This window comes from Crocodylus siamensis, chromosome 12 (assembly GCF_052110815.1).
Source record: "Crocodylus siamensis isolate JL-2025a chromosome 12, ASM5211081v1, whole genome shotgun sequence".
In the NCBI taxonomy this organism is placed as follows: Eukaryota; Metazoa; Chordata; order Crocodylia; family Crocodylidae; genus Crocodylus; species Crocodylus siamensis.
The window spans coordinates 49,982,664-50,010,578 of record NC_143406.1 but is presented as its reverse complement, the minus strand read 5'-3'; the positions used below and the strand labels follow the sequence as shown (position 1 = coordinate 50,010,578).

At 50.8% G+C, this 27,915-nt stretch overlaps 1 protein-coding gene across 2 annotated transcripts; it reads right to left on the bottom strand.

The window, feature by feature from the left end:
• Positions 1 to 118: 118 nt before the first annotated feature.
• COG7 (component of oligomeric golgi complex 7) lies at positions 119 to 27,678 on the bottom strand. Of its 2 annotated transcripts, XM_090024771.1 has the most exons (17): positions 27,368 to 27,678; positions 26,147 to 26,295; positions 24,893 to 25,009; positions 24,598 to 24,766; positions 22,431 to 22,513; positions 21,563 to 21,685; positions 19,689 to 19,887; positions 17,851 to 17,978; positions 17,407 to 17,561; positions 16,151 to 16,267; positions 15,021 to 15,086; positions 13,096 to 13,282; positions 11,889 to 12,029; positions 11,369 to 11,452; positions 8,934 to 9,048; positions 1,819 to 1,962; positions 119 to 445 (listed from the first exon to the last, which is right to left on the bottom strand). In XM_090024771.1, exons 1-17 carry the CDS (start codon positions 27,531 to 27,533, stop codon positions 279 to 281), a joined length of 2,310 nt encoding a protein of 769 aa, XP_089880897.1. In that variant the 5' UTR covers positions 27,534 to 27,678; the 3' UTR covers positions 119 to 278. The 2 variants fall into 2 exon arrangements, with proteins under 2 accessions (XP_089880897.1, XP_089880898.1); XM_090024772.1 differs by lacking the exon at positions 11,889 to 12,029.
• Between the last annotated feature and the right edge of the window lie 237 nt (positions 27,679 to 27,915).

Sequence of the window (27,915 nt, the reverse complement as noted above, 5' to 3'; positions counted from 1 at the left end):
CAAGTGCCTCTAGTCACACACCACATCTACCTCAAGGTCACCCAGAGGGTCACTGGGAAATGTGGTCATGAAGATACTTTTCCTTTCCATTTCATCTCTAGTGATATGCAAAGCTCGCTTCACCCTGCCAAAGGAAGACCTTTATTGAAACAATTCACAAATAAACCCCCTTTCCCCCAATCAGGTCCCATAATCTTCAGAAACTTTTGTGGAGAAAAGATTCAGTTCAGACAAGGTCCGGACACCACCTGCAGCTGCAGCTTGTTACAGCCTCCGCATCAGTACTCCAGGCCTCTCATGGTGGCGATGGTGCTGGCTAACCTGCGGGGCATGCTTTTGGCTGTTTGCCGGTAGTCTTCTGGTTTGGTCTTCAAGAGCGTGACAATGTTCTGGAGTGTCCGGGATGGCTGAAGGCCGAGGGCATCCATCACATTTATTAAATAATCTACAAAAGAAAAGATATATGTGCACTTGAAAGTTGTGATATGTCCCATGGAACCAGCTCCCAAAACAGCATCACAGCCCAAGGAAGCCTCCCCATCAACTGCATCCCATCTAGGGCTGTAAAGGAGCTGGGCTCCTGCTGTGCTGCCTGGCAGATGGAGGTCTTATTCCCTGGCCACATTTAGCTGCATTACAGGAACTGCAAAGGCTCCACTCAAACCTGCATCTGCATGGCAGTTGTCCCAGATGTTCAGCACCATGGCAAGGAGCAGAGGGCCCCGACACATATTGCAAAAGACCTGCTTAGAACTGCAGAGGGCCTTTTGCAGGGAGAGGGACTGTTGGGAAGAAGGATCAGCGTCCTAGCTTCCACAGCCTGACCCTTCAGTGGCCACTAGGGATTAAATGTGGAAGTTGGGAACAGCCACGACTCAGCCTTGCCAAGCCAGTACCTCCATGTTCCAGACAAGCTCATGGCTGGACTCTCAGCTATGCCAAACTCATTCCCAGCTGAGACTAGAGACCAAAGTAGCGATCAGCCAGCTCTGGGCCTCTGTGTTCCTTTAAATCACCTAACCGAGAGCAGCCCTAGGGCTGCTTTGACTTACATCAGCAGGCACTCGTCCCTAATATGCATCAGTTCAAGAGCCCAGATGACCCCAGCTCCACTCCCCAGCCCACTGCCACCTGTTCATGGCAAGGGGAGACAATAGCTGATGTTGTTTTATGCTACTTGCTCCAAGTGTTTCCAGCCCTGGGAAGAATCCTCAGGTACCTTCTGCACTACACAGAAGGGAAGTAAATGGGACTAAGGGATGGGCCCCAGGTCTCTGGTGCTGGTCCAGCAGGAGTGCCCCACAGTGCTATCTGGGAGGAAGGCATTCTACAGCCCTTCCCCACACCAGGATGTGCGTGCCTCAAGGAAAAGTGCACAGTAACAAGCCAGGATTAAAACTGTTCCCATGGCCTAAAGTCTTCTCTTCTCACCATCATCTCTGCACTGGTCAAAAGGGCCCAGCTTCCTGAAGAGCGGTCTGGGTTCTAACTGGTGCTTAGTGTACTTAAACAAGGTCACGCTGTGCCAAGAAGGTGGCTTGTGGTGCTCAGAGCAGGATGCTTGGTGAGGCAAGGAGACATAAGTCAGCTCTCTTCGCCCAGAACACGATGTCACCAAAAGCCTCAATATGCTGGGTATGGAGCAAGCCTGGCATAACGTGAAGCCCCGCTACATTCCCTCTGCAAACAGAGACTACAATGGAGGCTGAGATCAACAGCACCTCCAAGGAGGTGGGGGTGTCCTATAAGCCTTACTCTCCAAGCCTCCTCTTACAAGTGGAAAGCAAGCTTTCTGGACTGCTTCTGCTCTGGCCTTACCGATATCTGTGGCCAGCTGCTTCGTGGAGTGAACAGTGAGTTCTGGGATTTGTAGGATCACTTCACAGTAGGTCTGCATCGTGGCCCTGGCAATGGAACCCAGCCAGTAGTCGGCCATGTTATCCAGCTCGGGCAGCTCATCCCCTGCAAAGAGTGCTCATTAGTGACTGGGATCCTCACCACACTGGCTTGTTCCACAGTGGGTCGCTAGCCTCATGCTGATTTACTATGTTAGAAGAAACAGTTAATAACTTCGTCTACAAAACCTTCAGATACTGAGGCATGTTCCAGGCACACACTGTTCACTGCCGCAAGGAAGGTGTTTACGAAACTCATAAAGACCCTTCAAACAAACATGAAAACTTTAATAAGACATGATCCTCAATGCTGAGAGCTAAAGCCACTGTGTTCTCAGAAAGCAACAGGAGGAAGAAGTCACCAAGCCACACATTGTTTCCATTGTCCGTGAAAGCAAACAGGAAGAGATCAGCCACTGCAAAATGAGCCATGCAGCCACGCCACTGGGAAGGACACTGTACTCATTCCTGCTCACAAAGGCAGGATTAGCTGCACACAACAGATGAGGACAATCACTGGCAAGTGAAGATGAGACAAGACACTTCATTCCAGGGATTAAGGGAAGGTACTGAAAGGGAACTCCCTGGGTTTCAAGAAGTGAGCTCTATGCTCCGGGGAAAGGGCTGCAAACTGTCAGCCAGGCCTCACAGCAGCTACCTTTCCAGGGAAATCAGTGACTGACAGTGTTTGCAGACCCACATCATAAGTGAGAGAGCTCCCGAGGCTATATGACACTTCTAATCCCAAATGAGCCCCAGCCGAAACAAAGCAAACATTTTTTCCTATTTAATCTGAGTGGCAGAGAGTTTTACAAACTCTGCCCTTGGATGAGGGCACAACTGGGGCACATGGACTTGGGGGCTGAACCGAGCCCTGCCAAAACAGCAGTATCATTCAGACGAAAACACCAGGGGCTCCCCTGCTTGCAGCCTGCAGGTCACCAAAAGCTTTTCATGGGGCTGATGCAGGAAGTGGATGTCTGTGGGGAAAAAAACCGTAAGTCCTCACAGTTCTGCAGGAATCCGGGTAACTTTTTAAAGGGCAGAAGACAGGCCCTCTCGCTTTCCCAAGCTCAGCTGCAAGGCCTTGGTTCTCAGGAAGCCCATGGAAGAGCAGGAGAGGCTGGAGAGAGAGAGCCTGTCTGAAATCCCAAATTTAACCACAAAGCAATGGAACATGGGGTGGAAACTACCAGCACTTCCCCCACTCCGAGTTCAAACACTGTTTGGAAACAAGAGCACATTGCCATCAGTGTCTGGTGCAGCCTATCCAGTGAAGTGCTCTGCAATCTGCCACCACACTGCCCATGTGCTGCCACCCTTGCTGGCAGTGATAGAACAACATCCAGTGGCTGGAAATGGCAGCATAATACATTCAGCTTTGGAAGAGGATATGATGGCAAAGCAGGGAGGGCAATCACGCATGGCTACAGCCTGCTAGAGGAAGGAATGGGAGGTGGGGAAGGCTCACTTGCCAGGTATCTTTAAAATGAAATTAGATGTTTTCCAAAGGTATTGCCAGCTTTCAGAGTCACTCTGTGATCTATCCATAAAACAGACCCTCCTGGCTGTGGGCTCAGTCTGCTCCTTTCTTTCACAGGCAGCAGGAAGAACAGGACACCTGCACTGCACCCCAAGCCTGGGCTGCTCACAGCACTAAGATAACACCTATAATCCCATCTGGGGCCATAGAGCTGAAGCTGGCTGTCTGCAGGGTCCACGATGGGGTTTTCTTCCCCCGATAAACTTTGGGTTTTGTGGCCAAGGCCACTGGGACACTGGACACGGGTGAGCTGTGCTGTAAGGTGACAGAGAACCTCTTTCCCAGGGGACTGGCTACCGTGCCTTGCTCACGTGCTCAGGGTCAGGGTGATGATAAGATCTGAGGTCAGGGAGGGATGTGCCCCAGGTCAGGATGTAAGGATCTAGGTGCAAGTTTCGCCTGCTGGGAACATCTGATCTACATGGCTGCCAGTTGACGCAGGGGCCTCGAGCATGGCTGGTACTGCAGTCTCTCCTGTTCTCTGCCTCTAGCACAGTTTAGGGCTGAAGTGCCTTTGTCTAGATTGACTCTTCAGGATTCATCTAAGGTTACTTCAATCAAATGTGGCGGCTGGCGATACATAGGTGGCCTTAGACAACCTGATGGTTCTTTCTGGCCTTCAAAGCTCTAAACTGTCACAATTACTGTACTGCACAAAATGGTTTCCTTAGAAACACTAGTCTCCATCAGGACCCTTTGGGTGATGCCCACCTGCTTCAGTGCATCATGCACCTACAGTGAAACCAGAACAGGAAAGGGAGCTGGGGAAAAGGAGGAGAGCTGGCAGAAAGCAGGAGGCACAGCAACAGCAGGAGCTAGACCTTCATTTATGAAGCCACTGCAGTTTGACATGTTAAATAAGGGTGCTGAGAAGGCACCGGTGCTGCACCACTTCGGGCATAAGTCATAGATTCATAGACATTAGGGCTGGAAGGGACTTCGGGAGAGCATCGAGTCCAGCCCCCTGCCCAAAGGGCAGGAAGTCAGCTGGGGTCATAGGATCCCAGCAAAATAAGCATCCAATTTACTCCCGAAGGTGTTCAATGTAGGTGCTTGAACCACCTCCGCTGGCAGACTGTTCCAGACCTTGGGGGCTCCGACAGGAAAGAAATTCTTCCTTATGTCCAGCTTGAAACGGTCTTGCAGGAATTTGTGACTGTTCGACCTCGTCATCCCCTTGGGGCGCTCTGGTGAACAGACGTTCCCCCAGATCCTGGTGGTCACCCCTGAGAAACTTATAGGTGGCCATCAGATCACCCCTGAGCCTACGCTTTTCCAGACTAAAGAGTCCCATGGCTCTCAGCCTGTCATCGTAAGATCTGTTTTGCTGACCTCTGATCATGCGCGTGGCTCTCCTCTGGACTCTCTCAAGCTTCTCCACATCTTTTTTGAATTGTGGAGCCCAAAACTGGACGCAGTACTCCAGCTGCAGCCTCACCAAGGCCGAGTACAAGGGGAGAATGATGTCCCGGGATTTGCTCGAGAAGCATCTATGGATGCCAGCCAGCGTTTTGGTCGCTTTATTAGCCGCAGCATCGCATTGCAGGCTCATGTTCATCTTGTGGTCAATGATGACCCCCAAGTCTCTTTCTTCTGTAGTGCTATCCAACGTAGCACTGCCGAGCCTATAAGGGTGCTGCAGGTTTTTCCTCCCAAGGTGGAGAACCTTGCATTTTTCGGTGTTAAACACCATGAGGTTCTCGTCTGCCCATTTGCTGAGCTTGTCCAGGTCAGCCTGGATCACCCGCCTGTCTTCTGGCGTGAATGCTTTGCCCCAAAGTTTGGTGTCATCGGCAAACTTGGCCAGTCCACTCCTGACTCCAGTGTCCACATCATTAATGAAGATGTTGAACAGGATGGGTCCCAGGACAGAGCCTTGAGGGACCCCACTGGTCACAGGGCACCACGATGAGTGACTGCCATCGATTACAACCCTCTGGGTCCGACCACGGAGCCAGTTTCCCAGCCAACGGATCGTGGTGGAGCCAAGGCCACAACTGGCCAGTTTGGCCAAGAGGTGATCATGGGATACTAGATCAAAAGCTTTTTTGAAGTCAAGATATATGACATCAATCTCTTCTCCCTCGTCCAGGTGATAGGTCACCTGGTCATAGAAGGAAATGAGATTGGTCAAACAAGACCTACCCGCAACAAACCCGTGCTGGCTATTCCTTAGGATGTTAGCCTGGGCCAGTCCCTCAAGGATGGCCTCCTTAATAAACTTTTCTAAGATCTTCCCCAGGATAGAAGTCAGGCTAATGGGCCTGTAGTTAGCCGGATCCACTCTCCTCCCTTTCTTGAAGATCGGCACCACATTGGCCTTCTTCCAGTCTTTGGGCACTACACCAGAGCGCCAGGAGTTTTCAAAGACCCGTGCCAGGGGCTGGGCTATGACGCTCGCCAGCTCCTTGAGTACCCTGGGGTGCAGGTTGTCAGTGCCGGCTGACTTGAAGGTATCCAGCTTCTCAAGGTGCTCCTTCACGAGGTCAGCATTGATGGAGGGTAGGGGATCCCCATCACCCGGATCTCCCTGTCCCATAGCAGGCATGGGCATCCCGTGTGACTGATGAAAGACTGACGCAAAGTACCTATTTAATAGGTTGGCTTTTTCCTGGGCGTCAGTTGTCAGTTGCCCCATCTGGTTTAGCAGGGGTCCAACATTGCCCTTGCTTTTCCTCCGGCTCCCCACATATCTGAAAAAGGACTTTTTGTTGTCCTTGATGCCTGAAGCTAGTTGGAGTTCAGCTGCAGCCTTGGCTTTCCTGGTTTGCTCCCTGCAGGACCGGACCAGCGCGGCGTAATCCTCCTTGGAGGTGAATCCCGTCCTCCATCCTTTGTAGGTTTTCCTTTTTAGCCGCTGGAGGTCCACTAGGTCCCTGGAGAGCCAGGAGGGCTGCTCTGCCTTCTTGCTGCCTTTCCTCCGTGTTGGAATAGATTTAGCTTGTGCACTGAGGATCGCTTCCTTGAGAAGCAACCACTCTTCTTGAACTCCCATCTCCCTGGGGTCATGGTCCCTGAGGGCCTGACCGACAAGCCCCTTGAGCTTGTCAAAGTCGGCTTTTCTGAAGTCAAGGACTTCTGTGTTGCTGACTGACTTGCCAGCTTTACGGCGGATGGTGAAGGTGATCAGCTTGTGGTTGCTGTCACCCAGCTTCCCATCGATCACTAGGTCGCCGATTAGGTCGTCCCCCGTAGCCAGTACCAGGTCAAGCAGCGCTTTGTCTCTCGTTGGCCCATAGACTTCTTGAGTCAGGTAGAGGTCATCCACGCACGAGAGAAAGCTTTGCGACCGCTCGGATTTAGCTGAGTGATCTTCCCACGAGATGTCCGGGTAATTGAAGTCACCCATGACAACCAAGGTCCTGGAGCAAGCGGCCTCAGTCAGTTCCCGGGCGAACTCCTGGTCAAGCTCAGGACTTTGAGTGGGAGGTCTGTAGTAGACTCCCACCGTTGTGTCCCCTGTGCCAAATTCCCCACGAATTTTTACCCAGAGGGTCTCTAGCTGTCCATGCCGGTCGCCAACATCAGCTTGCAGGGACATGTAGCTTTCCTTCACACAGAGAGCTACACCCCCGCCCCTTTTGCCAACACGATCCCTCCTGTATAGGGTATAGCCCTCTATAACCGTGGTCGAGTCATGGGTGGAGTCCCACCAGGTCTCCGTTATCCCAATGACGTCATAATTCTTTGCACTGAGCAGGAGGACGAGCTCATCCTGCTTGTTGCTCAGGCTCCTGGCATTAGTGTACAGGCAGGCAAGCGTGCCCTTGGGGGCTCTTGCCTTGCCCACAGATTGTGCCAGGGCTGAGGCAGGGGTGGGCTCCCTTAAGTGCCTTGGTCTGCTGGCTTTGCAAGGGTCGCTCAGTGGGCCAGCTGTGGCAGTAGTCCCCCCATCCCCCAGTGGGCTTAGTTTAAAGCCCGGTGAAGCAGGTCAGCCAGCCTGGCTGAGAAGAGCCTCCTCCCCAGGGGAGAGAGGTGGAGGCCATCTCTTCCCAGCAGCTCGCTGCCTCTCTCGCCAAAGAGCGGGCTGTGGTTGTGGAAGCCAAAGCCTTCCTGATAACACCAGCGCTGCAGTCTTTGGTTGACTGCGTGGATCCTGCTCTCCCTCCTCAGCCCATAGCCCGAGCCTGGGAGGATCGATGAAAACACCACCTGAGCTCCCAGACCCCTAAGCCCCGCTCCCAACTCCCTGTAGCACCTCATGACCTGGCTGGGGGTGGTCCGAGCCGTGTCACTGGTGCCCACATGAATAAGGAGCATGGGGTAGTGGTCTGTGGCCCGGAGGAGCTGCGGGATCCTCTCCGCAATGTCTCGGATGTGGGCCCCCGGGAAGCAGCAGACTTCCTGGGCTAAGGGGTCGGGGCGGCAGATGCCCCCTCAGTGCCCCGCAGGATGGAGTCTCCCACAACAAACACCTTTCGCTTTGACTTGGGGAGAGCGGGGGCAGTAGCTGCGGTCGAGCCTGGGTTGCCTACAGGAGCTGGCAACTGAGCAGGCTCTGCCGGGGCTGCAAGAGGTGCGAACCTGTTGCTAAGTTCCGGCAAGGGAGGGGCCTTGGTGCGGTGGGCCTTAGGGCCCTTGACCACCTCGGTCCATGCCCCTGACTGGGCAGAGCGGGAGGTCCCAGAGTCCTCCTTAGTCGTGGAGGGAGACGGTGCTCTCCCCTGCGGCTCCCGGGGGAGAAGGGCCTGGCAGTAGGAGTCTATCTCCTGCTCGCAGTCCCTGATGGCACGCAGTCTCTGGACTGCGGCCTGGAGCTCCTCCAGCCGGCGTGCCAGAGACCCCAGCAGGGAGCAGACCCCGCAAGGGGAGGTGGCCGTGCTCCCAGGCCCCAGAGCCTGAAAAAGGGACAGGCAGCCCCCGCAGCCAAGAGCCAGGGGCTCCGTCTGCGTGGAGCCCGGGACCGTGGGCTCCGTCTGGGCGGCCGTCTCCAAGGTGCCCGATGGGGGGGGGGCCGCAGAGCCCGAGGGGACCCTCGGGGTGCAGCACGTGCCCATCCGTGTCATGCCTCTGGTAGGCTGGCTATGGCTGGGGCTAACTACTCTGGGGGGGGGTCACAGGCAGGGTCTCGTGCCCTCCCCGTGCGAACTCCGCGCTAACTCGAGCGCCTGTTTGCGCGGCTCCCGTCGCGGGGCTCCCTGGGGGGCTGGGCCAAGTAGGGGCCTGGGCAGGGGCTTGACCCGGCCGGCACCAGGCAGCGGCCTCCTCCCAGCAAGCGAGGAGTTAACCCCTTCCCACCACGAGCCCGCTTACCTCAGGCTGTGCTGGGGGTCGGCAGGGGGCTCTGCGGCTGCTGAGGGGGTGTCTGGGGGGCTTCGGGGGAGCGGGGATGCAGCAGGCTTCACCCGTGCGTCTCTCACCACTCCAGAGCCTAACTGAGCCTTTTTTTTTTTTTTGAGGTCCTGAGAGGCCTCCTAACCACAAGTCATTCCACCTTTGTAATGTCAAAGCCACATGGGGCTTCTGCACAGGCACTTGGCTCAGCTGCGTCCTACCTTGCTCTGGGGGATATGGCAGCTTTCCAGCATGTAATGCCAATTCCAAAGCAGAATCTTCCTGTGTAACAAACGGCTCGAGATGCAGTGGCAGGGACATGATATACTGCCCAATCTGCAATGCAAAGAGAAAGGGCTGTTAATCTAACACAATGTTGTTAGGACCCACGTGCAAGGCAGCATGGCACGGAGTGGGGCAGGGGCTGGGCCTGACCACTAAGCCCAACAGCTGCCAACCTCGATTCCCTCCAGAAACCAGGTCCCCCTCCCAGCCACTGGCCCACATTGTCCATGCAAGAGGAAGTCTTTTTCTGAAAGTCAAGGGACTAGTCACAGAGGCAACTGTGGCGAGAAAAACAGGTAAGCAGGCCTAGGGCTGTAATTACTGCCTCGACACTGGGGGGACTGGTGCCTTGTTTTCTGGACTGAAACCAAAAAGCCTGCTCCAAACGCACCACAGAAGAGGAAACAGCAGCTCAGTTGTAGTGGGGAGGCTACAAAATGCTGTCATGACACAGAGGCTGCCCAAAGCAAACGCATGCTGCGTGAACCCACCCAGACACTTGCCCTCCCTGGGTAGCACACTAAACCCCATGGACAGCTCTTCTGCACAGCAAGTGCAGTTGCGTGGGTCTCAGTCTCAATGGCACCTGCATGTTTTAGGCCAAGCAGCAGCACTGGTTTCAAAGGCTGCCTAAGCTCCATCCTGGTCCCGGGATGTACAGCACTCACACTCTGCACCCAGCCACAGGTTAACGAGCAGCTTTGGAAAGGAGGCTCTGGAAAGCCAACCCCCTGCAGGCAGGCAGGCGGCTCCTAGGTGCTACTTCTGGCCCACATGGACACAGAGTCCCTCTGTGAGCTGACCCAAAGCCCCACGGTGCTGAGGTTTTTAAACTGCCATTATGTGCTGCCAAACAAATCCAGGGCTCATGTGTGCTGTCAAGTGTTCCCTCAGGAAAGCAGCACTGGCAGCTTGGTTACAAAATTAGTAGCAGGAGCTTCCCTCTCCATTTTACCAGCTGCATCACCCCTGAACCTCTGCACTTCGACAAAGACCTCCGCACAGTGGCTTGGTTTCAAGTTGTGCAGTGAATACCACAAAGCTCAGCAGTACCTCACTGTTAGCTCCATGCAGCAGAAAGCAGCAACACCGCAGGCACTGCCTTCACTGCAGGGGCACTTTTTCAAAGGCCAATACCCTGTTAGAGAGCAGCATGCGCTGCACACATCAGTGCCACGCAGACATTTACACGGCAGATCAAGCAAGTCATCAGCACCTACTGAGCAAGCTCCACTCTCCTCAATCTCCAACACAGCCTGGCTCACCAGGGCAGACGTTGGAGTTGCTACCCTCTCCCTGTTCAAAGGTTACAGGGAGCAACTGTTCACCAGGGCACCCAAGGGGAAAACACTGGAGTAATGACCACAAGCTCCTGGAAGACCAATTCAGGCTCAACAGTAGGAAAAACTTCTTCACAGTCAGGGTGTCCAGACTGTGGAATAAGCTCCCTCCAGAGGTGGTGCAATCGCCTACCCTGGAAATCTTCAAAAGAAGACTAGACAGTCACCTTGCTGGGGTCCCCTGACCCCATTATCTCTCCTGCTTGGTGCAGGGGGCTGGACCTGATGATCTTCTGAGGTCCCTTCCAGCCTTACAATCTATGAATCTAGGGGGGAGGCAAGGGAGCAACCTCCAAGCCTGCACCAGTGAACAGAATCAAAGAATTGGATGCTTATCTTGCTGGGATCCTATGACCCCAGCTGACTTCCTGCCCTTTGGGCAGGGGGCTGGACTCGATGATCTTCCAAGGTCCCTTCCAGCCCTACAAAATCTATGAAGCTGTGGCAGCAAGACCCACCAACACAATTGGCCCATGTTCCCCATCCCATTCCCATCATGCTGGTACTCAAAAAAGACTCCTCTACCTCTCCAGGTGTAGAAAGACCAGAGAGGCTCCCAGAGCCTGGAAGGGCAGAAGGGATCAAGCTCTTTGGTAAGTCACTAGTACAACAGGGCTTCTTTTGTGTGACACCTGCTCTGGGGACCAGGCTCTTCAGTCTCTGAAGAGATACCAAAAGCCTCCTTGTCAGTAAGCAGCATGGCGTTCAGAAGCAGCCGCATATCCTACCAGTGCAAGAGTCGGCACTTCAAGCAATGCTGCCCAGCAGTGGGTCATTTTCCAGGGCTTTTCAAAGCCCTGAATACTATTTTGCACTGGTAACAACAGGACCCAAGCCAAGGATTCCCCCAAAACTGCAAATCCTTTGGGGAGGGAAACACGGGATGGGACGGGACAGGGGACACATACGATACACCTATAATATGGCTTTACCTGCCCTCACACAGAGAGCAGCTGGATCCCTGCGTAGAAACAAACCAGAAAGTCCCCAGCACCCTGCCATTTCCAGGACAGATCACCACATGCCCTTACATTGCTGATGTATTCCAGGGGAGTCAGGCTGAAGTTTGGTAGGTCATCAGTTAGTGTCTCGCCAAGGCCACCCGAGCTCCAGCCCTAAGGATCAAAGCAGAGAACCAGACAAAGACACTTTCCACATGGCTACAGGAAAGGAGTAAACTCACAGGGTGACAGAGTAGAATTGTCCATGGCCCCCTAGAGAAATCAGGTCTGAGAAATCTGTAATAAGAGCCACCTCTCAAGCACTCTACACTGCTCATTGTGCAATGCACATGCAGATGACATAAACGATGTCCACACATGTCAGAATCCTGAAGACCAACACCCCAGACATGAAGCATACGTTCAGCCCAAGGCAGAATCTTCACATCTGGGAAACTCCCAGAGGTGAGATCACCTGGGCCTGAAGGCAGCCCCAGTAGGAAAGGGACACAGGATCACTATCCCAGTCTCCCTCACAGTGCAGAGAGATGATTTTACCAGATTTTACCACGGTTCCTGCTGGATCAAAGGAACCATCCCAGGAACTCACCTCCATCTTGGAAATGAGCAAGAGCTGCTGTTTTATGCGAAGAAAAACAGAATCGAATGCCAACTGGTGTGCCAGCTGGTTGAGGCGGGTTAGGGCAGTTCGAGATGCAGACAGCAGGCTATGGTTACTTGTGCCTTTCTCCTAGCACAAAAAAGGAGACACACATATACAGACATCATTGCACTGGCCCCAAGAGGCATAAGTCAAACCATCTGAAAAGAAGGCTTTTACTTGGCTCAGCACAGACTCAAAATAGAGCCCTCCCCACAGCAGTTGGACATGTTTCCACTGGACAGCACCCCCAGTGCTTCCTGCTCAAGGTCACACCTCTGGGAGGAAGCAGGAAGAAGAGGTCCCACATTCCCTCTGTGCCAGCCAGCAGAGCCGGTCATACACAAAGGCAGACGTGATCAGTGGGCAGAGCTGCCACTGCAATGCGCAGTCCCAGAGAGATTCTGACAGAGCCCTGGCACTTCCTTCTCCCCATAATCCTGACAAGAGAGAAGGACCAACGTGACCTTTAGCTGACCAGGCTTAGAGGTCACAAAGCAGCTGACCTGATGTTCAGAAGCAAGGAACAGCTCTGCACAAAGAGGTTAAACATGGAAAAAAAATGCTATTCCTATGTAGGGCAAGTGTATAATACTGAGCACAGAGCTGCATGAATTATGTGTATATTAAATACCAAAAAGTTCAGAGTACCTTAAGAAAATAAGGAAGCCAGAATAAATAACCTTAGCTTTCCTCTTCCAAGTGACTGATGATGGTAAATGTACATAAATTAGAGCAACAGGAAGATAACTTTCAAGAGTCGCTTTACCCTGTTTACAGATACATGCATGAACGCTCCCGCAGAATTACATTTCAGGATGGAGACGTCAGCAGGGGAGAAAGCCTTGGACAGACAATGTACCAGCTGGAAACTCAAGGGGACTTGGACACAAACCTTCCAAGACCTAATGCCTTGGATGGCTCCTCTGCACCAAAGCAAGCAGCTGGCAGTGTGCGACCAGAGCGCCATGCCTTGGGGAGATGCTGTGAGGCTGCAGTTTCCAGAGAGGGAGATTTCCTTCTTAGTAGCGCCACACGAATTAGGCCCAGGTGTCTTCGGAGAGAACCTGATCCACAGGAAGCACCAGCACCAAGCCCGTCTGCCAACCTGCCACCCACAAGGCCACAGTGCTTCAGAGCAGGGGTGCTCACCTACCTTCATGGTGTAGAGGGTTTCCAGGAGGCTGGCATGCTCAACTGGGTTCTCTTTCTGAAGGTAATTGTATTCTTGCCAGGGGTTCTTGCCTGTGCTCTTCTTGTCAGCCAGGCTGACATCCTGCAAGCCGGACAAACTGCAGGGGCTGTAGGAGTCAGAGAGGTACTTCCCAGCTGTGGATAAAATCCTGAAACCAAAGTTTACAGACAAACTCCACTGGAGTCAGCACTTCACTGCCCTGAGCGACTGCTTGAGCCTTCTCCATGGGCCCTGGCCTCAGCTGCAGCCCTGTCTTAGGAGGCTCTGCTGTTGCATCCCCCAACATCACCAATGCAGCCAGCTTTGGCCTGTGAAGGAGAGTGCAACACTGAGTGAAGCGGGGAAGGGAGGGGCAGCCTAACAGCTCCACAACCAGTGTAGTCTGCAAGTTTGTGCAAAGAGGGCCTGATGCTTGGTTTCACCCACTCCTCCCCAGGCTGGCAAACAGCATGTAACACATGGCTCTGCAGTGACCCTGAGACCAGCCTTGGGCTACAGGTGCCAGCAGGATCCTTCATAGCCAAAGGAAAGGAACTGGGAAAGAAGGGCCACACACTGCCATGTGTTGGAATGGTAACACCACACAGCTCCAGAGACTGGGGGGACACTTAAACACTAGGCTTGCAAAGCACCTGAGAACACCCAAACTGGGACCAGCAACATCCTACTGCACACCCAGCTTTTGGGGGAGGGAGGGCAGCCGGGGCATGTCGTCCTCTTGCCTGATCCCCACCTCCTACCAAGAGCTATTACTTGTGCCCTACCAATAGGATGCCCTTTGGCAGACTATCCTCTCTGGAGCACACAACAGCCTCAGCAGTGCTGCACATGGGCACTGCTGCAAGCTTTGGGAGCTGTGATTGTTTGCACAGCTCTCAGAGCTCTCCAAGATCACCAAGATGGTCTTGGCTGCCATGGAAGTTGCCTGTAGCAGACAAGTTCACAGGTGCACCAATCCACTGCTCAGAGGAACACCAGAGGCTCCCAAGAGCAACAACTGACAGAAATCTGACTGACCTGCTACCATGGAACAAATGCAAATGCCTCAATCCTATGCAACAAAGCATCTGCACTGGCCCACTTCTCCTATCCATGGCCCCCTCTCTCTCTCTAATAGTTCCTCAGTATTAAGACCATATGAGACCAGCAGATCTCACCTGTCTTACCTGCTGTTTATCACAGGCCATTAGATTCCACCCAGATCCCCCAACATCCCCCAAGGACTCCATTAAGTTAAAGGCATTTCAGCCCCGGCCTGTGCGCAAGGGGCAGAAAGCAAGAGGGGAAAATGAAGGTGCCACTTGTGGCACAGGTGCCAGAAACAACAGGGAGTTGATTAGGCAAGCTATGTCAGGTGGACCATGCTCTGTGCTGCAGAGGGTGGCAGGGCCCTACCAGTCTGAGCTGGGGGGGCGCAAATTCCTTCTCACCCCCAAACCAGGCCCCTTCGTCTTAACATGTGGGCAAGACGCAGGCCAGGCAGCCCAAAGGGGATCCTATACTGCCTCAGAGTGTGGTCCATTCCATCCAGTGCCCAGCTGTGGCCAGTCTCTGGTGGCTGGGGGAGGGAGAGGGGAGGCAAGGCTTCTAGCCAACTGTGCACAAGGGGAAAAAATGTTCTTCCAGTGTCATTGAATAACCCTGCAATGTTTCAAGCTACTGCCTTCTTTTAATTTCAGCCCTACATTTTATCAGCCATTGTTACACATTTGCATCTTGGCAGACACGGCGTCAGCTAACAGACACCATCCACTAAATCACTCAACCTGCTCGTTGTGATTAGCAAAAGGCTCTCACATTCCCTTGGCCACCTGCCTAAAGAGGGAGCCCCTGGGGGCTGTTTCCTCTAGCCTGGATATACAAGTAGTCATTCCAGCCCTCCTTACCTGTTTGCTAGCTGCTGCTCAAAGTCCCCGCACTGCCGAAGGAGTTCGCCACAAGTTGTTATTATTCTGGGAGAGGGAAGAACAAAATATGCCACGTGGTCACACCTGGGGCAGACAGCACCAAGTCTCCCTCCCTTCACCTGGCTCTGTTATACAAGGGGCTTTAAGGAAAAACTCATCACTGAGGAGAAGCAAGAGCTCTTCTGAGGGGAGACATTGCTCTTTCAGCTTGTCCATTAGCTACAGATTCCAAGGACTGGACTATATGACGTTTCAAATGCAGCAACCATCTAGGGCTGCTACTACAGGTGCAAGGTAGGCATAGCCTAGTGCTCTGCTCTCAAAATCTGAATAAGGTGGGTCACATCGTAACCACAACTGTCTGATATCAAGTAAACCTTACAGCAGATCCTATCGGAGGCCTATAACAGAGAGTGTCCTTCCTTCCTTGAGCCTTGAAGTGGCTACAATCCAACAGATAAAGCAGTCGTGCCTCTAACTGCCTTGAGGTTTAGTAAGCTGCACGTAAATCCATCATGGCTACATTCCCTGGAAGAGACACCCTTAAAGATTAAGAACAAAAATAACTCTAGTTTTGCAACCAGTTTCATCACCCAGGTCACAACCTCGCCTCATCAAGCAGCCTGTCTCTACAGAAGCAGGTGAATTAGAAAGATTACTGCCCACATCTGTGCCATTCGGGTAGGCAGACTGGGTCAAATGAGAGAATGCTAGAGAGGTTTCATTAATATCTTGTCAGGAACAAAAGCATGTGTTAAATTTCACTCCAATTAGACCTAAAGAGGAAGGGGCAAAGAAGAGTCAGCATTAGCAGCAAGGACTGGGGTCAGGTACACCAAGGTATTCGGGAGTTAGGTACTTAAGTGCTTTGTGGATCTGAGCTTTGGTTCCAAAATGGGGTAAGAGTAGGGATTTTCCCTCTTCCAAGGAAGACCTGCCAAACCCAGAGAAAAAGAAGCTAAACACCACAGCCCAGAAGAATCCCATCTTAGGGTAAGTTTTTACACCTTCAGTTTTCACACAAACCCCAGAGTTGACTCAGGGACAAACGCTAAGTGACAGCTTCGGTGTTTGCTGCCCCAGGAGCCCAACTCTGCCCACCCCCTTACCGGATGGAGTTCTGGAATGCAGCCCAGTCCTCCTGGAAGAGGGAATCTGAAGCAATATCATCCAGTTTGCATTTCTTCCGTACAGACTGCAAAGTGTTGGTGAAGTCAGATGCATACCTATGGGAGAAACAGAGCAAAAAAAAAAAGGCACGGAAAAAGCCCTCAGGCTGCAAAGCAAGACAGTAGCATTTGCTGCAAGCTGCTCTCTTTGTCTCAAACAAGGAGCAAAGAACAAGATGCCCTTCACCAGGGAAGTACAGTGAAGGCATTCACTGCCCTGCCCCAGCAACTCCCAAGCTGTGCTCTGCCAGACTGTGGTAAAGGGTGCCCAGAGGCCTGCAAACTGTGCAGGACCATGTATACCTCACTTGTGCCTGCAGTCAAAGGCTGAGTGACTGGGGTAAATGAAGGTTGGAAGGCAAATGTGGGTTTGGGGGCTGCTGCTAAAGCTCCCCCACAGGTATATGTGGTGATTAGTGACACAGACAAACTTACACAGGGGCTGAGAGAAGCCTAGCACACCAGTCACAGTAACCTGCTCTGCATCCACAACGGGGAACCAACCTGCAGCACTGCCAGCAGGGAATTTCTGCTGTCACAAGCCATAACGACAGCTCTAGAAAAGATGAGCCAAAGCCTCTAAGGCTGCTCCTGTTCCACTGCAGTCATGCACTGAGCAACATCTGTTCTCTCTCCTGCCTCTCCTGAGGGGAAGCAAGGGACAGGGAGCATTTTGTTTGGGAACTGTCTTAATTTACCCCCCACCCCGCTCCTCCTACAGGCTGCTGCAGACACAAATTCAGCAGGACTGCAGCTGTACAGCAGTCCCCAATCTGTGGTGCATGTACTACCAGTGGTATGCAGACCACCTGTCACTGGTATGCATTAACAGATTTATTATAATTACTTTAGATGACAAAAATTTGCTGGTGGTACTTAAGTTTGTATTATTTTAAATGGGTGGTACGCAATCTGTCAGAATTTGGGAACTGCTGCGTTAGGAGCATTTTCTGTTGCCTCATGTATCTCTCATTTTTCACTGGAAACAACACATTGAGACACCTTTGCTGGCTGAGATAAGTGGCAGAACGGGAGATCATGCAGGCAGGGATTATGCAAAGTGCTTTCTCAATCTACATGAAACATGCCCGAGTGCTAACAATACAAGAAACCCCCTCCCCTCCCCATGCTCAGCCACCCACTGACCACTCCCTCACTCTTGGGAGCAGCATGCTAGCAAAACAGAACTGCTTTACTTGGCAAAAAGAGCTCTGAGGGCCTTGAGGAGTCCACACACGCCCAGTCCATCAGTGAGTTTCATGCAGTTGTCGATAGCTGCAGAAGCCAAGCTGAAGATTTTGTTCACTGAGTGGTTCAGCTCCTGGACACAGTCAATTACTTCCCAATGCTCCTGAACAACAGAAGACACAGAAGATTCATCCCGACCCCTCCTTTTAGGAGTTCCCCTGAAATAACCACATCACACCACGTCTTGGCATAGTTCACAGGAATACGCTCCTTAGCTGCTCTAATAATCATTGATGAAAGCAGGGCATTCCACCAATGGTTACATGCTCCCTTCTGATCACCCTAAGGAGATTAGCAAAGCAGCTATGGACTCAAAACAAATGTATCAACCACTAGCCTGCAGTGACCCGTGACCTTATAATATGCAGAGGAAGGAGAGAACATTACATTACCAGGGGCACTGCACTGATCTGGATGAGGAGGTTTTCTTCTTCCAGGTCTCCATACTGCAGCTGATAGGGCTTATATGGACCATATACCACTTCCACCAGTTCCATCACTTTTACCAAGTTATGTTCTTCTGCAAGGAATCAGAAGCCTAGATTATAAAAAATGAGCATGCTGCTAAAGCAGCTGTTTTGAAGTGGCACGCAGTACACCTTCACAGAGCTGTGTGCAGACACCCAGTGTACCAAGTGCCTTGGGATACACCTTGGAACAATGCCTACAGCTGTAAAGCTGAACTGAGCACTTTTTTAGCAAACAGGTAAGGCCAAGATCTCCTATTCCAGAAGCACTTTGAGGGAATTGTAAGTCATATTCTGGGAAATCCGAGACCAAACTGAGCCACTGGACTTTTTGCCAGCTGTCACCCATCCCAGCCTCCACCATCCAGTGACAAAATGCAGGATCAGCCCGAACTTGTGTCTGACCCAGCCTAACAGGTCTTGATCCCTACGTCAAATGAATGACACCAACTCATTCCACATAGGCCCCTGCACAGTCACTACCAGCCAAGACCGAGTGAACCTGAAGCCTATATCTCCTTGTCAATCTATCACTCAACTCCCCTATTCTTGGACCATTTCCGCTCCACTATGTTGTTTTAGAAGCACGCAGGCTGATATGTAAATAAATTATGCTGTTTTTACTCAGTTAACAGTTCAGTGCCTAGTTTCCTATAATCCATGGTCTTACAGACTTTGGCCTCATTTCTCCAAGTTCTTTGCTACCTATTCTAGTTAAGTACAACCAGTGGGTGGGTAGTGAATGTTAACATTGAATCAGAAGGATAGACAGAGTACACGGGTGAAACAGCCACACTTCCTGGAATACCAAAGCCATCACAATTAAATGCAATTAGTTAAAAAGCTAAGATTACATGCTGAGGACAGAGTCAGAAAACAACCAAAGGCAGGAAACACAGCATTAGAGATGACCCAACAGCTGTAAAATATGATGGTCCCAAAAGCTGCCTTTCAAGGGACCCTGCCAAATTAAGATTATCCTACAATAAGCACAGATTAAAACTGTACATGAGCCTAAATTACTACTGTGTGGTCTGGATACTGATGCCCTCATCCTCTCTCCTCCCTTGTCTCTCACAGTTTGCAACCATAGCCCACCAAGTCATTTCTGAAATGAGACCACAAATGCCTCAAGGCAGGGAAAATGCTATCTACCTGTCCTGCAAGGCACCTTGAGCCTTTTAGGCAATAGACTGATACATATTTCAGAAATAAAGCTTGGCCCAGTGGTTTATTGTGGCTAAAATTTGGCTTTTCTAAACCTCAAGATCAACAGAAAGGCACCTTCAATTTTTCTGACTTCCAAATAAAATGTTTTTTAAACAAAACTTCCCTTACAGCATTTGAGACAGCAAACAACTTCTTGTTTACAGAAGTATGATATAAGCTCAGGAAACTACCCAAATCTTTGGCTTCTGTCATCCAAACTAGTCAAGCAGCTTCTCTAACTCAATTTTTCTGTCTGAGGGGAAAGAAATGCTAACACTCGTTAAAAAAAAGTGATAAGTATTATTTACTCAAAGCACTGAGGCAATATCAGCTCTCTTTCAGTAAACATAATTGTGATTGTGTCAATATATTTAGAGCAAGTTAAATATATGTTTTGGTACAAACACCACGTACCAAGTAAATTCTGTAGAATAAATATAATGGCCTTGCATTTCTGAAGTAGTACTTTCCATGGAGAAAACCCCAGGACTTAACAGAGGATTACACAAATACCGTGCGCAGCAGAGCAGAACACTGAAAATAACAATCCTTACGTAGATTAGGCAGCATCGCAACCTCCAGACCTCGTGCAAAGTGCAGGGTGGTGTCATAGAGCTCCAGCAGCTTCGTCAGCTTTGTTTCCTGACCTGCTCGCTCCATTGCGGTGCTGAGGCAGACCGGGATGGAAGGCACCAATGCCCCTAGCGTCTGGATCAGCAGCACAGTCACGATTTCGTGGGGGTTCTTGAAAACCTGCGTGAGCAAAAAAAGCTATTAGCAGAGCCTACATCACCTCAAGGAAATACTGTTGGCAACAGAAAGCAGCCACAGGTTCTGTACAGAGCCCTGGTGCCTCGGCCACAGGCCAATGCCTTCCCATGAAGGCTGGTAGAGCAGTCTGATCAACAAAAACCATGCGAGAGCTCACAGGAGTCCTGCATGGACTGTGGGAGTCAAATTACCCCAAAGCAGAACCGTGGTGCATGCTTATCTGCAGGCAGCTTAGGCAGGCCAAGAACATTACCCTGTGCATACAGACATGCCACTGGATCCTCTCTAGCTAGTGCAATCCCAACTAGTGCTGGTAAGTACATTTGAAGACAGGCCTATGTACAGAGGAGGCTGACGACGCTGCATGGGGACAGAGTTGTCATTCACTCAGCACTTTGTCTAAGGCAGCAACAAATCTATGAGACTGATGAGAGATGGGACCAGTGAAAGACAGGCAAACAGTGGGCAATGGAACAGCAGTGCAGTAGCAAACAGGGTCTCTGCCTTTAAACATTGTTTAAAGAAGCACCTTAGAATGCATATGGCATGAGGAAATGGGACAGAGCATCCCACAGCAAGGGCAGGCAGAGGCTAGTGCTGAGAAGGACTATATTCTAGACTCAGACAGATGTAACCCACTAGGAACCTTTGCCTTTAGACCACAATAAGGCCAGCTCCGTGTTCTCAAGATGCAGCCCTCATCTCTACCTGCAGGGGCTCATCTTATGATCCATCTGACTGGCTAATCAGCTTCTCTGTCTCAGGACCTGTACATCTCACTGTCAGACCTGGGCCTATCCCACAGTGGGAAGGCCTGGACAGCAGGTAGAATGGGAAAGAGAAATGACTTATACCAAAGGATTGTTCAAATGAAGGCTCAGAAGAAAACCCAAGGGTGATACAAGCTTTGGCCCTGATGGCAAGCACCATCACAAAAACAAGCTCCAACAAAACATGGCAGTAAATAAGTCAACATCTGAACTATGATTCATGTCTAATTATTATGCAGGGAAAAATACATTGTTTCAAGAAAGGACTGGCTTTCTTTGCAGGAAAGAGTCTCAAGACTTATTACAAGCTACATAATCTGGAGATAAAAATCTCCCTTACCCTTCATGGGTGAGAACTCCTGTGGGCTCAGCAAGATCTGGCACAAAGTTTCCAGGTCAATGTGGAGGGAAGCAAACTGCCTTACAGGGGAGGTGTGCAAGGTAAACTGCAGTTCCAGTTTTCTTGTAGTGCTGCAGGCTAATGGCAGAAGCCCCCCCACTACTCAGACAGAACCCCACAAGCCAGTCGAGTGATCTTCCAGGGTCTCCTCCAGGCCCAGCAATAATGAAATTCAGGAATTTCAAAGGTTTTGCAACAGTACAAAATGCAGTACTGACTAATTAGATTTCACTTAAGATAGAGATAAAAGAGATAGAGCAGCTCTAACAGCCACAACACAGTGCTGCTGCCCCTGGTTTAGTCAGCACTCTAGTCCTGTCTGTGAGGGCAGATGCACTAGAACCTGAAAGAAGCTCCAAGCCTGTCCTCTATCAGAGAGGAACAGACTGGGACAGCCCAAGCTTTATCATCACTAGCAGAGCCCATGCTCATTCCTGTCCTGTGCCCTCCTATGCACTACACTGACATTAGCTAGTAACACCTGTACCTGCATGGTCCACTGGAGTTGTGAGTGCCATGTTCCAAGCAGAGTGTCATACAGCTCAGTCAGCTGCCGATCCAGGCTTAAATCGCTCTGACAAAGATCCTGCCAGACTGCCACCAGCTGCACCTGCAAGGGTAGCAGAGGTCATACATTACAGAACTGGGCCTATGTACCTCAAGTAGACACAATTCTAATGCAAGCTGCTTGTCCTCAAAAACAGTGAGTGCCCTTGCTATAGCACTGCACCTTGAAAGGGTCTCAGGCTTCCAAAATGAAGCTAACGGCTTCTTGGCCCATTCACAGGTTTAATTAACACTGGTATTTTGCTCATAAATGAGACTGAAACCAACACCGCAGCTGAAGTATTTGGCAGGTCCCTGCCCTGAACCTAATCCTCCCACAGGCCACAGTGATGAGAGGCTTTGAAGGATCAGGTTAAGATCACCCAACTGTCCAGAATTCCACTCTCCAGACTTGCCTGACAAAAGCTTGCAAAATTCGGCAGCCAGCAAATTCCAGTAAAGTTTCTACCGGAAACCCCAAGCTAGGAATGGAGGAAAAAAAGCAAACGCTTTCTTGGGGCACAAAAAACTTCTGGACAAGTACAAGTGTCCTTCTCATGCAGAATGCTTGCTGCCTGGGGAAGGCACACAAGGAGTCTTCTGGAAACTTATTCCCAAAGTCCCCCACCCCCGGGGGGAGTAACCAAAGCTGGCAGCGCCAGGAGCAGGCTCAAGAGGATGAGACAGGGGACTCCATCCTCAGTTTACCTGGACAAGTGACATACCTAGAATGGCAGCTCCCCCTACAGGTTACAGCAAGTACCAATGCCATATTTCATTAGCCCCATTTAAAGGAGACTCAGGCATACCTTGTGACACTTGTAGTAATATGCAAGCAGCTGGGGCATCCGATCGATCTCAGTGAAGACTTTCACAAACACTTTGGCCTGATCTAAACAAAGAAAAAGCACCAAACATCAATTAACAGGTCACCTTCCAACCTGCATGACACACAAATTAGACAAAAAATCTTCCACCCCAAGAACAGAAGAGCCTGGATCCAGTGGAGTGGGGTAGGGTGGGGAGGGGGTTGCATCACAGTATGTGGAGAAAGTGATGAGACCCTCAGAGTGCCCCATTCCTTCCAGCTAGGAGCACAGTGGCCTCTGAATCTACGCTCATAGTGTAGGCAGTGAAGAACACTGATCAATGAGTTTTCAACTTCCCTTACTAAGGCAGTGACTCCAGCCCCCAGTAACAGTAGGAAACCTTCTAAAGATTTGATGTCTTTTCCCCATGCACAAGTAGGGTTCTCCAGGCCTTGGCAGATCTGCAGTTCTGCCTTCACTGACCCCCTGCAATAACACCCAAATTAGTGGCCTCTTCACTTTGACTGATGACCCAGCTAGAACTTTCTCAAATCTTGCCAATCCAGACTCGCCAGAGCTCCCTGCTCTCTTTGTATATCTGGAGCAGTGACTATGGCTGTCTCTACAGCAAGCAGCTGGGTTCACAAGTGTTTTCAATGACCAGTTTAAAACCTTGTTTCTGTTTTGCTGCTGGATTGCATTAGGGTTGCACTACAGGGTCCAACAAAAACTCCACCTTAGAAAAGCCCAAGAAATGCTAGCAAAGGAAAGGAAAAGTACATTTGCCAGCTGCTCCAGAGGGGACCTGAGCAAGGAAATATGCAAGCAGCTGTATTTACCTCAAAGCCAGTGAAACACCCTGAATAACTGGCCCAAGTAAAAGACACACATCCAGTGCAGAGGTGCCATCTGCTGGCAGTTCCTATCACAGCCACCTGGAGATCCTGCTAAGGAGCATTAGCATCAAGCTGGTTGTTTCTAACCTGCTCTTTTTGGGGGGCTTTCACCATAAAAGGGAGAAGGCTTTCTGAAACCTTACTGTACCCCTGCCTCTGCCTACAAAAGGCCAGGCACCCTATGAAAGCAACAGGATACAGAAACTAAAGAGCAACAGCGAGGAGCACAACCTGAGGAAAGAGATCAGAGTAAGGAGTGGCAGGGAAAGACAGAAGAGGAGTGAGAAGGGGAAAGAGGAAAGGAGATGGTGCTGGTAGTGGGATGGGAAAAGGTCAAGTGTCTCTATTAAGAACCTGAGCATACGAAGCTTTCAATACCAATGCTTTCACTTAGACAGCAAGTTCCTTGGGGCATGGGCCACCTCTTGGCCTGAGTTTATGTAGCACCCAGCACAACAGCACCTGATACCTACTGGGGCTTTTAGGTCCTACTGGAACAGGAGCAATAGATAACATTTCCCAGGCAAGATACTGATGGTATGAAGGTAGGGGCAGGTAGTCAGTACAGACCAAAAATGCCCTCCCTTTAGAATGCAACTTTACAAGGCAATAAAGAGTCAAGCCATTTCCAGATGAATTTGCCCCTTGGCTACAACATGGATCTGCACTGGATACATTTGGCAGCACTTCAGTTAGGCAACTGCAGAGGCCCTAGATACACACCAGCTGCACCTTGCTAACCTGGGCGTTGTTCAGCGGCATAATGGAAAATTGCATAACCCCAACCACCACACTCATTAGTGTCTGCCTGTGACTGCAGGCCACGCTGCAGCCAGTTGCTGAAAGCAGCCAATCTCTACCTTTGCTCCCAGTGCCCTCAGACATAGTAGGCATGTGAACATCTAACACACCCCAAGCTTCAGGCCACTTGCTTGGAGCAGGGATGAGCAGCTTAGGGCAACAGCCAGGTTTCTGGCAGACAACACCCCTCCCCTTCACCCCAGCCAAACACATTAGAGACAGGGAAGAAAAGCATGTACAGAGAAAAGGATCAAAACAAGGAGCAGGGCAGAAAAGAACAAAGGACAAATTCAGCAGTAGAGAGGGTGATCAGGAAGGACAAGGCTATCCCAATCTGCCAGCTCATCATAAAGGCTGCTCCACCCCACACCGCTGTTTAGAGCATCCTAATTTTCCTTAGGAGACAGTTTCCCCTCTGCCTGCATATAAACAATCTATATCAAAAACAAAAGAAGCTGAGCTGCACTGACCCGCAGACTGAGCATTGAACGTAGCGACAATCTGAGGGCTGGCCAGGGCCTCCAGCCGGTTCTTCAGTGCCTCAAGGTGCACACATTTCTCTGAGTAGTCCGGCGTGTCCACAAGCATTGCCAAGCTGCTCTGCATGCTGGTTAGCTTGGCAGAGATCACAGACACGTCCTGCCACCAAAGCAAGTTACAGGGTTCGTCAGGACAGTAGCAAACAAGTCCCAGGCTTCACTACAATGTTCTGGAAGCAACAATGGACAAAGGTCTGGAAATGGTCAGGTTCATGCCAGGACCCACCTGAGTTTTAAAGGTCTCCTCAATATCTGCACTCAGAGTGCTCCACTTGTCTGCTTCCTGGAGTGACTCGGCAGCCAGCTGCATTCTGGATTTCACTCGATCGATCTCCACCAGGACCTGAAGCAGAGATGAAGCTGTTGCCCAACAGAATGGGAGGCAAACATGCAAGCTGTTTGATCTGGGAACGGAAGCAGGTCTGCTCTATTGTGCATAGGTTTAAACAGCAGATGAAACAGCAAAACAGTAGTTTCATGAGGAAGCTGGCTAAGGTGGATTCACAAGGCACAATTCAGGGGATTTGCACAAAACAAGAGAATTTCCTTCTCCAAGAGATTAAAATCAATGTCCATGCTGAAAAAGCTTAAGCTAGGTTGGAATTCTTAATTAAATATCTTCAGTATCCATTCTATATGAGAAACACTCCACAGCACACTATAAACAACAAGAGCAACTAAATTAGACAATCAAGGTTTCTGTGCTTCACTGCTCGAGCACTTAGCACTGCTCCTCAGTTCACAACAGCTTCTGTCACAGTTTGTTCTATTTTTTGGTGGCTTACACTTGTCTTAGAGATGAGAAAGGGTCCTGCATTCACCATGCACTTCTTTGGTACACAGTGCATATAAGAATGGATAAAAAGATGTCACCCTAGTCCCCCATGTTTCCACCTCACAATTCCACCATACAGTGGTCATCATCTGCCTGAGAAAAGCCTTTCACTGGTCTCCCCATGCCCCATCCAGCTCTAGGAAATCCAACTGCCTTTGTATTGAATAAGCATCACCACTCACTCACAAGGAGACGAAGAGCATCTCCACAACAATTTTTGACACTCCTCAAAAAGAACTGAAAACCTGAAGCAGCTGAAAGGAATGGAACTACTGTAGTGCAGAGACGCTACCAAGCCATAAGGGCTTTCACTGTCTGTCCTGCTTGAAAAAGACAAAGGCTCATCGCACACAGGATCCCACAGCCTCGGGGTGTGCTGCAGTGCAACAGGATGGCTTCAGCAATCCAGAAAGCAAATAATCCTATAAGCAGGCTGACTTCTACCACCACGTTCTTTCCCTCTTGTGTTCACAAGCCCCCTGAGCTCAAGCTGCTGCACAGAGCTACCACAGCCCTCCTGGAATTGCAACACAGACAGTCTTCTCATAAAGCTTCCCAGTCTTGAGGTTTGCTCAATACAAGAGACTGGGGCAATCATACCCAGCCAGGGAATCACTGATGATACTAACCAAGGAGACGAGTTACCTGCATTGACTGAGCCGTGTCCTCTTCAAATTTCTTAATATCCTCTTTCACAAGGATCATTTGCTCCTTCAAGAAAGTTGCTTCCTGTTTCAAGGCTTCCATGTCCCGCAGGACTCTCGGCATGTTCTGAAGCGCCTGGTGACTTGTTTCTGCAGGGACAAAAAGCAGTAAAGTAGGATGAGACAAACCCTCACAGATGTGCACAAATTCCTGAGGGCCTGATGCTATACCCAATAAAGGCTCCCAGATCTATAATGGGGGGCGATGCCAAGCATCAGGGACAATCCTTTTTGAGACCAGTCTGACCTGAAACAGCCAAAGATGCTGCAGGTCAGGACACACTGAAAGCAGCTTAACAAGCAGATATCCCCACATACATACACGCACTTGGTTCCTCCTAGCACCATCACCTAGATCCAGGATCACAACATCTTCCTACAAGTCTAATTTAAGGCTGTTGGTTGTAGCCATGTTGGTCTAAGGACGTAGACAGACAAAGGTTCTTTGGGGAGATGCGATACCTGTTATTTCTCCAGCAAACAGATACAGTTTACTAAATATATGTCTCACAACTTTTGCTTATAAGGCTGAAGCGATCAGAGCTAAACACCTTTTACTGTTGATATGACTGATAACTCATCACTACATTGGTTTTGCACTGTGATCAACTGCAGACCAACGTTTTTATAAGTTAATGCTTTGATTTATCACCATATATGATTCACTTTAATTTGATTTAGCACCTTTCCTGCTTGGTGCAGGGGGCTGGACATGATGATTTTCCAAGATCCTTTCTGGCCTTGCCACCTAAGCATTTTTGTATTTGAGGATGTCACTTTTTGGAGCAGGAACAATGCTTTTATAATGGCTGGCCCTACTTTACTGTCATATTTGTATTCTTGCTTACATTTATATTACAGTTCTACATTCATTGATATCTTTTATTAGACCAACTAGATAGCTGGAAAAAATTGTTCTTGGCAAGCTTTTGGGCACAAACTCTCCCTCTACCTGGGAGAAGGAGGGTGTTTGTGCCCCAAAGCTTGCCAAGAACAGCTTTCCCAACTATTTAGTTGGTTTAATAAAAGATGTCACACCTCCCCAGAGAAGCTAGTCCGATGACACCCTAGGCAGAGGGGCAGAGGAAGGACTTTCCCCAGCTCTTTGGCGAATCTCATTGATACAGTAAAAGCTTCAAGGAGCAGGGTAGAGCTCGGTCACCTTCCACCGCGTTGTTGACCTCCTGGATGAAGAGCTGCAGCTTCATCACGAGCGTGGCCGCGTGCGCGTCCACCTTGCCCGGCGCGTCCTGCTGCCCGGCTCGGAAGGCCCCGTTCACCCAGCTCTTCACTTCGAAGTCATCAGCTAGGAACCTAGAGAAATCCATCGCGGCCGCAGCACGCCCCAGCAGGGGCTCCCTGGACCCGGCCCCGAGCTCGCCCGGCCCACCTTCCCAGGCTCCCGGGCCCACCCGGCCCGGCCCGCGCTCACAAGGACCTAGCGGCGGCCATGTTGGTTGTTTACACACCGCGCGACGGCTGCCGGGAAACGCCCAGCGCCCGCCGGCCACCGTACAGGCCTATTTTCTCTCTGCGCCCCCTCTCGGCCACCGTACCACCCAGCCTCGGCAGTCAGTGCCTTCTCGGCCACCGTACGGGCCTGTTTCCCTTGTTGTGTTTCCCTGTAGGCCACCGCGTGGGCGTGTTCCCCCGCTGAGCCCCCTTTCGGCCACCGTACCGCCTGCGCTTGCCAGTCAGCCCCTTCTCGGC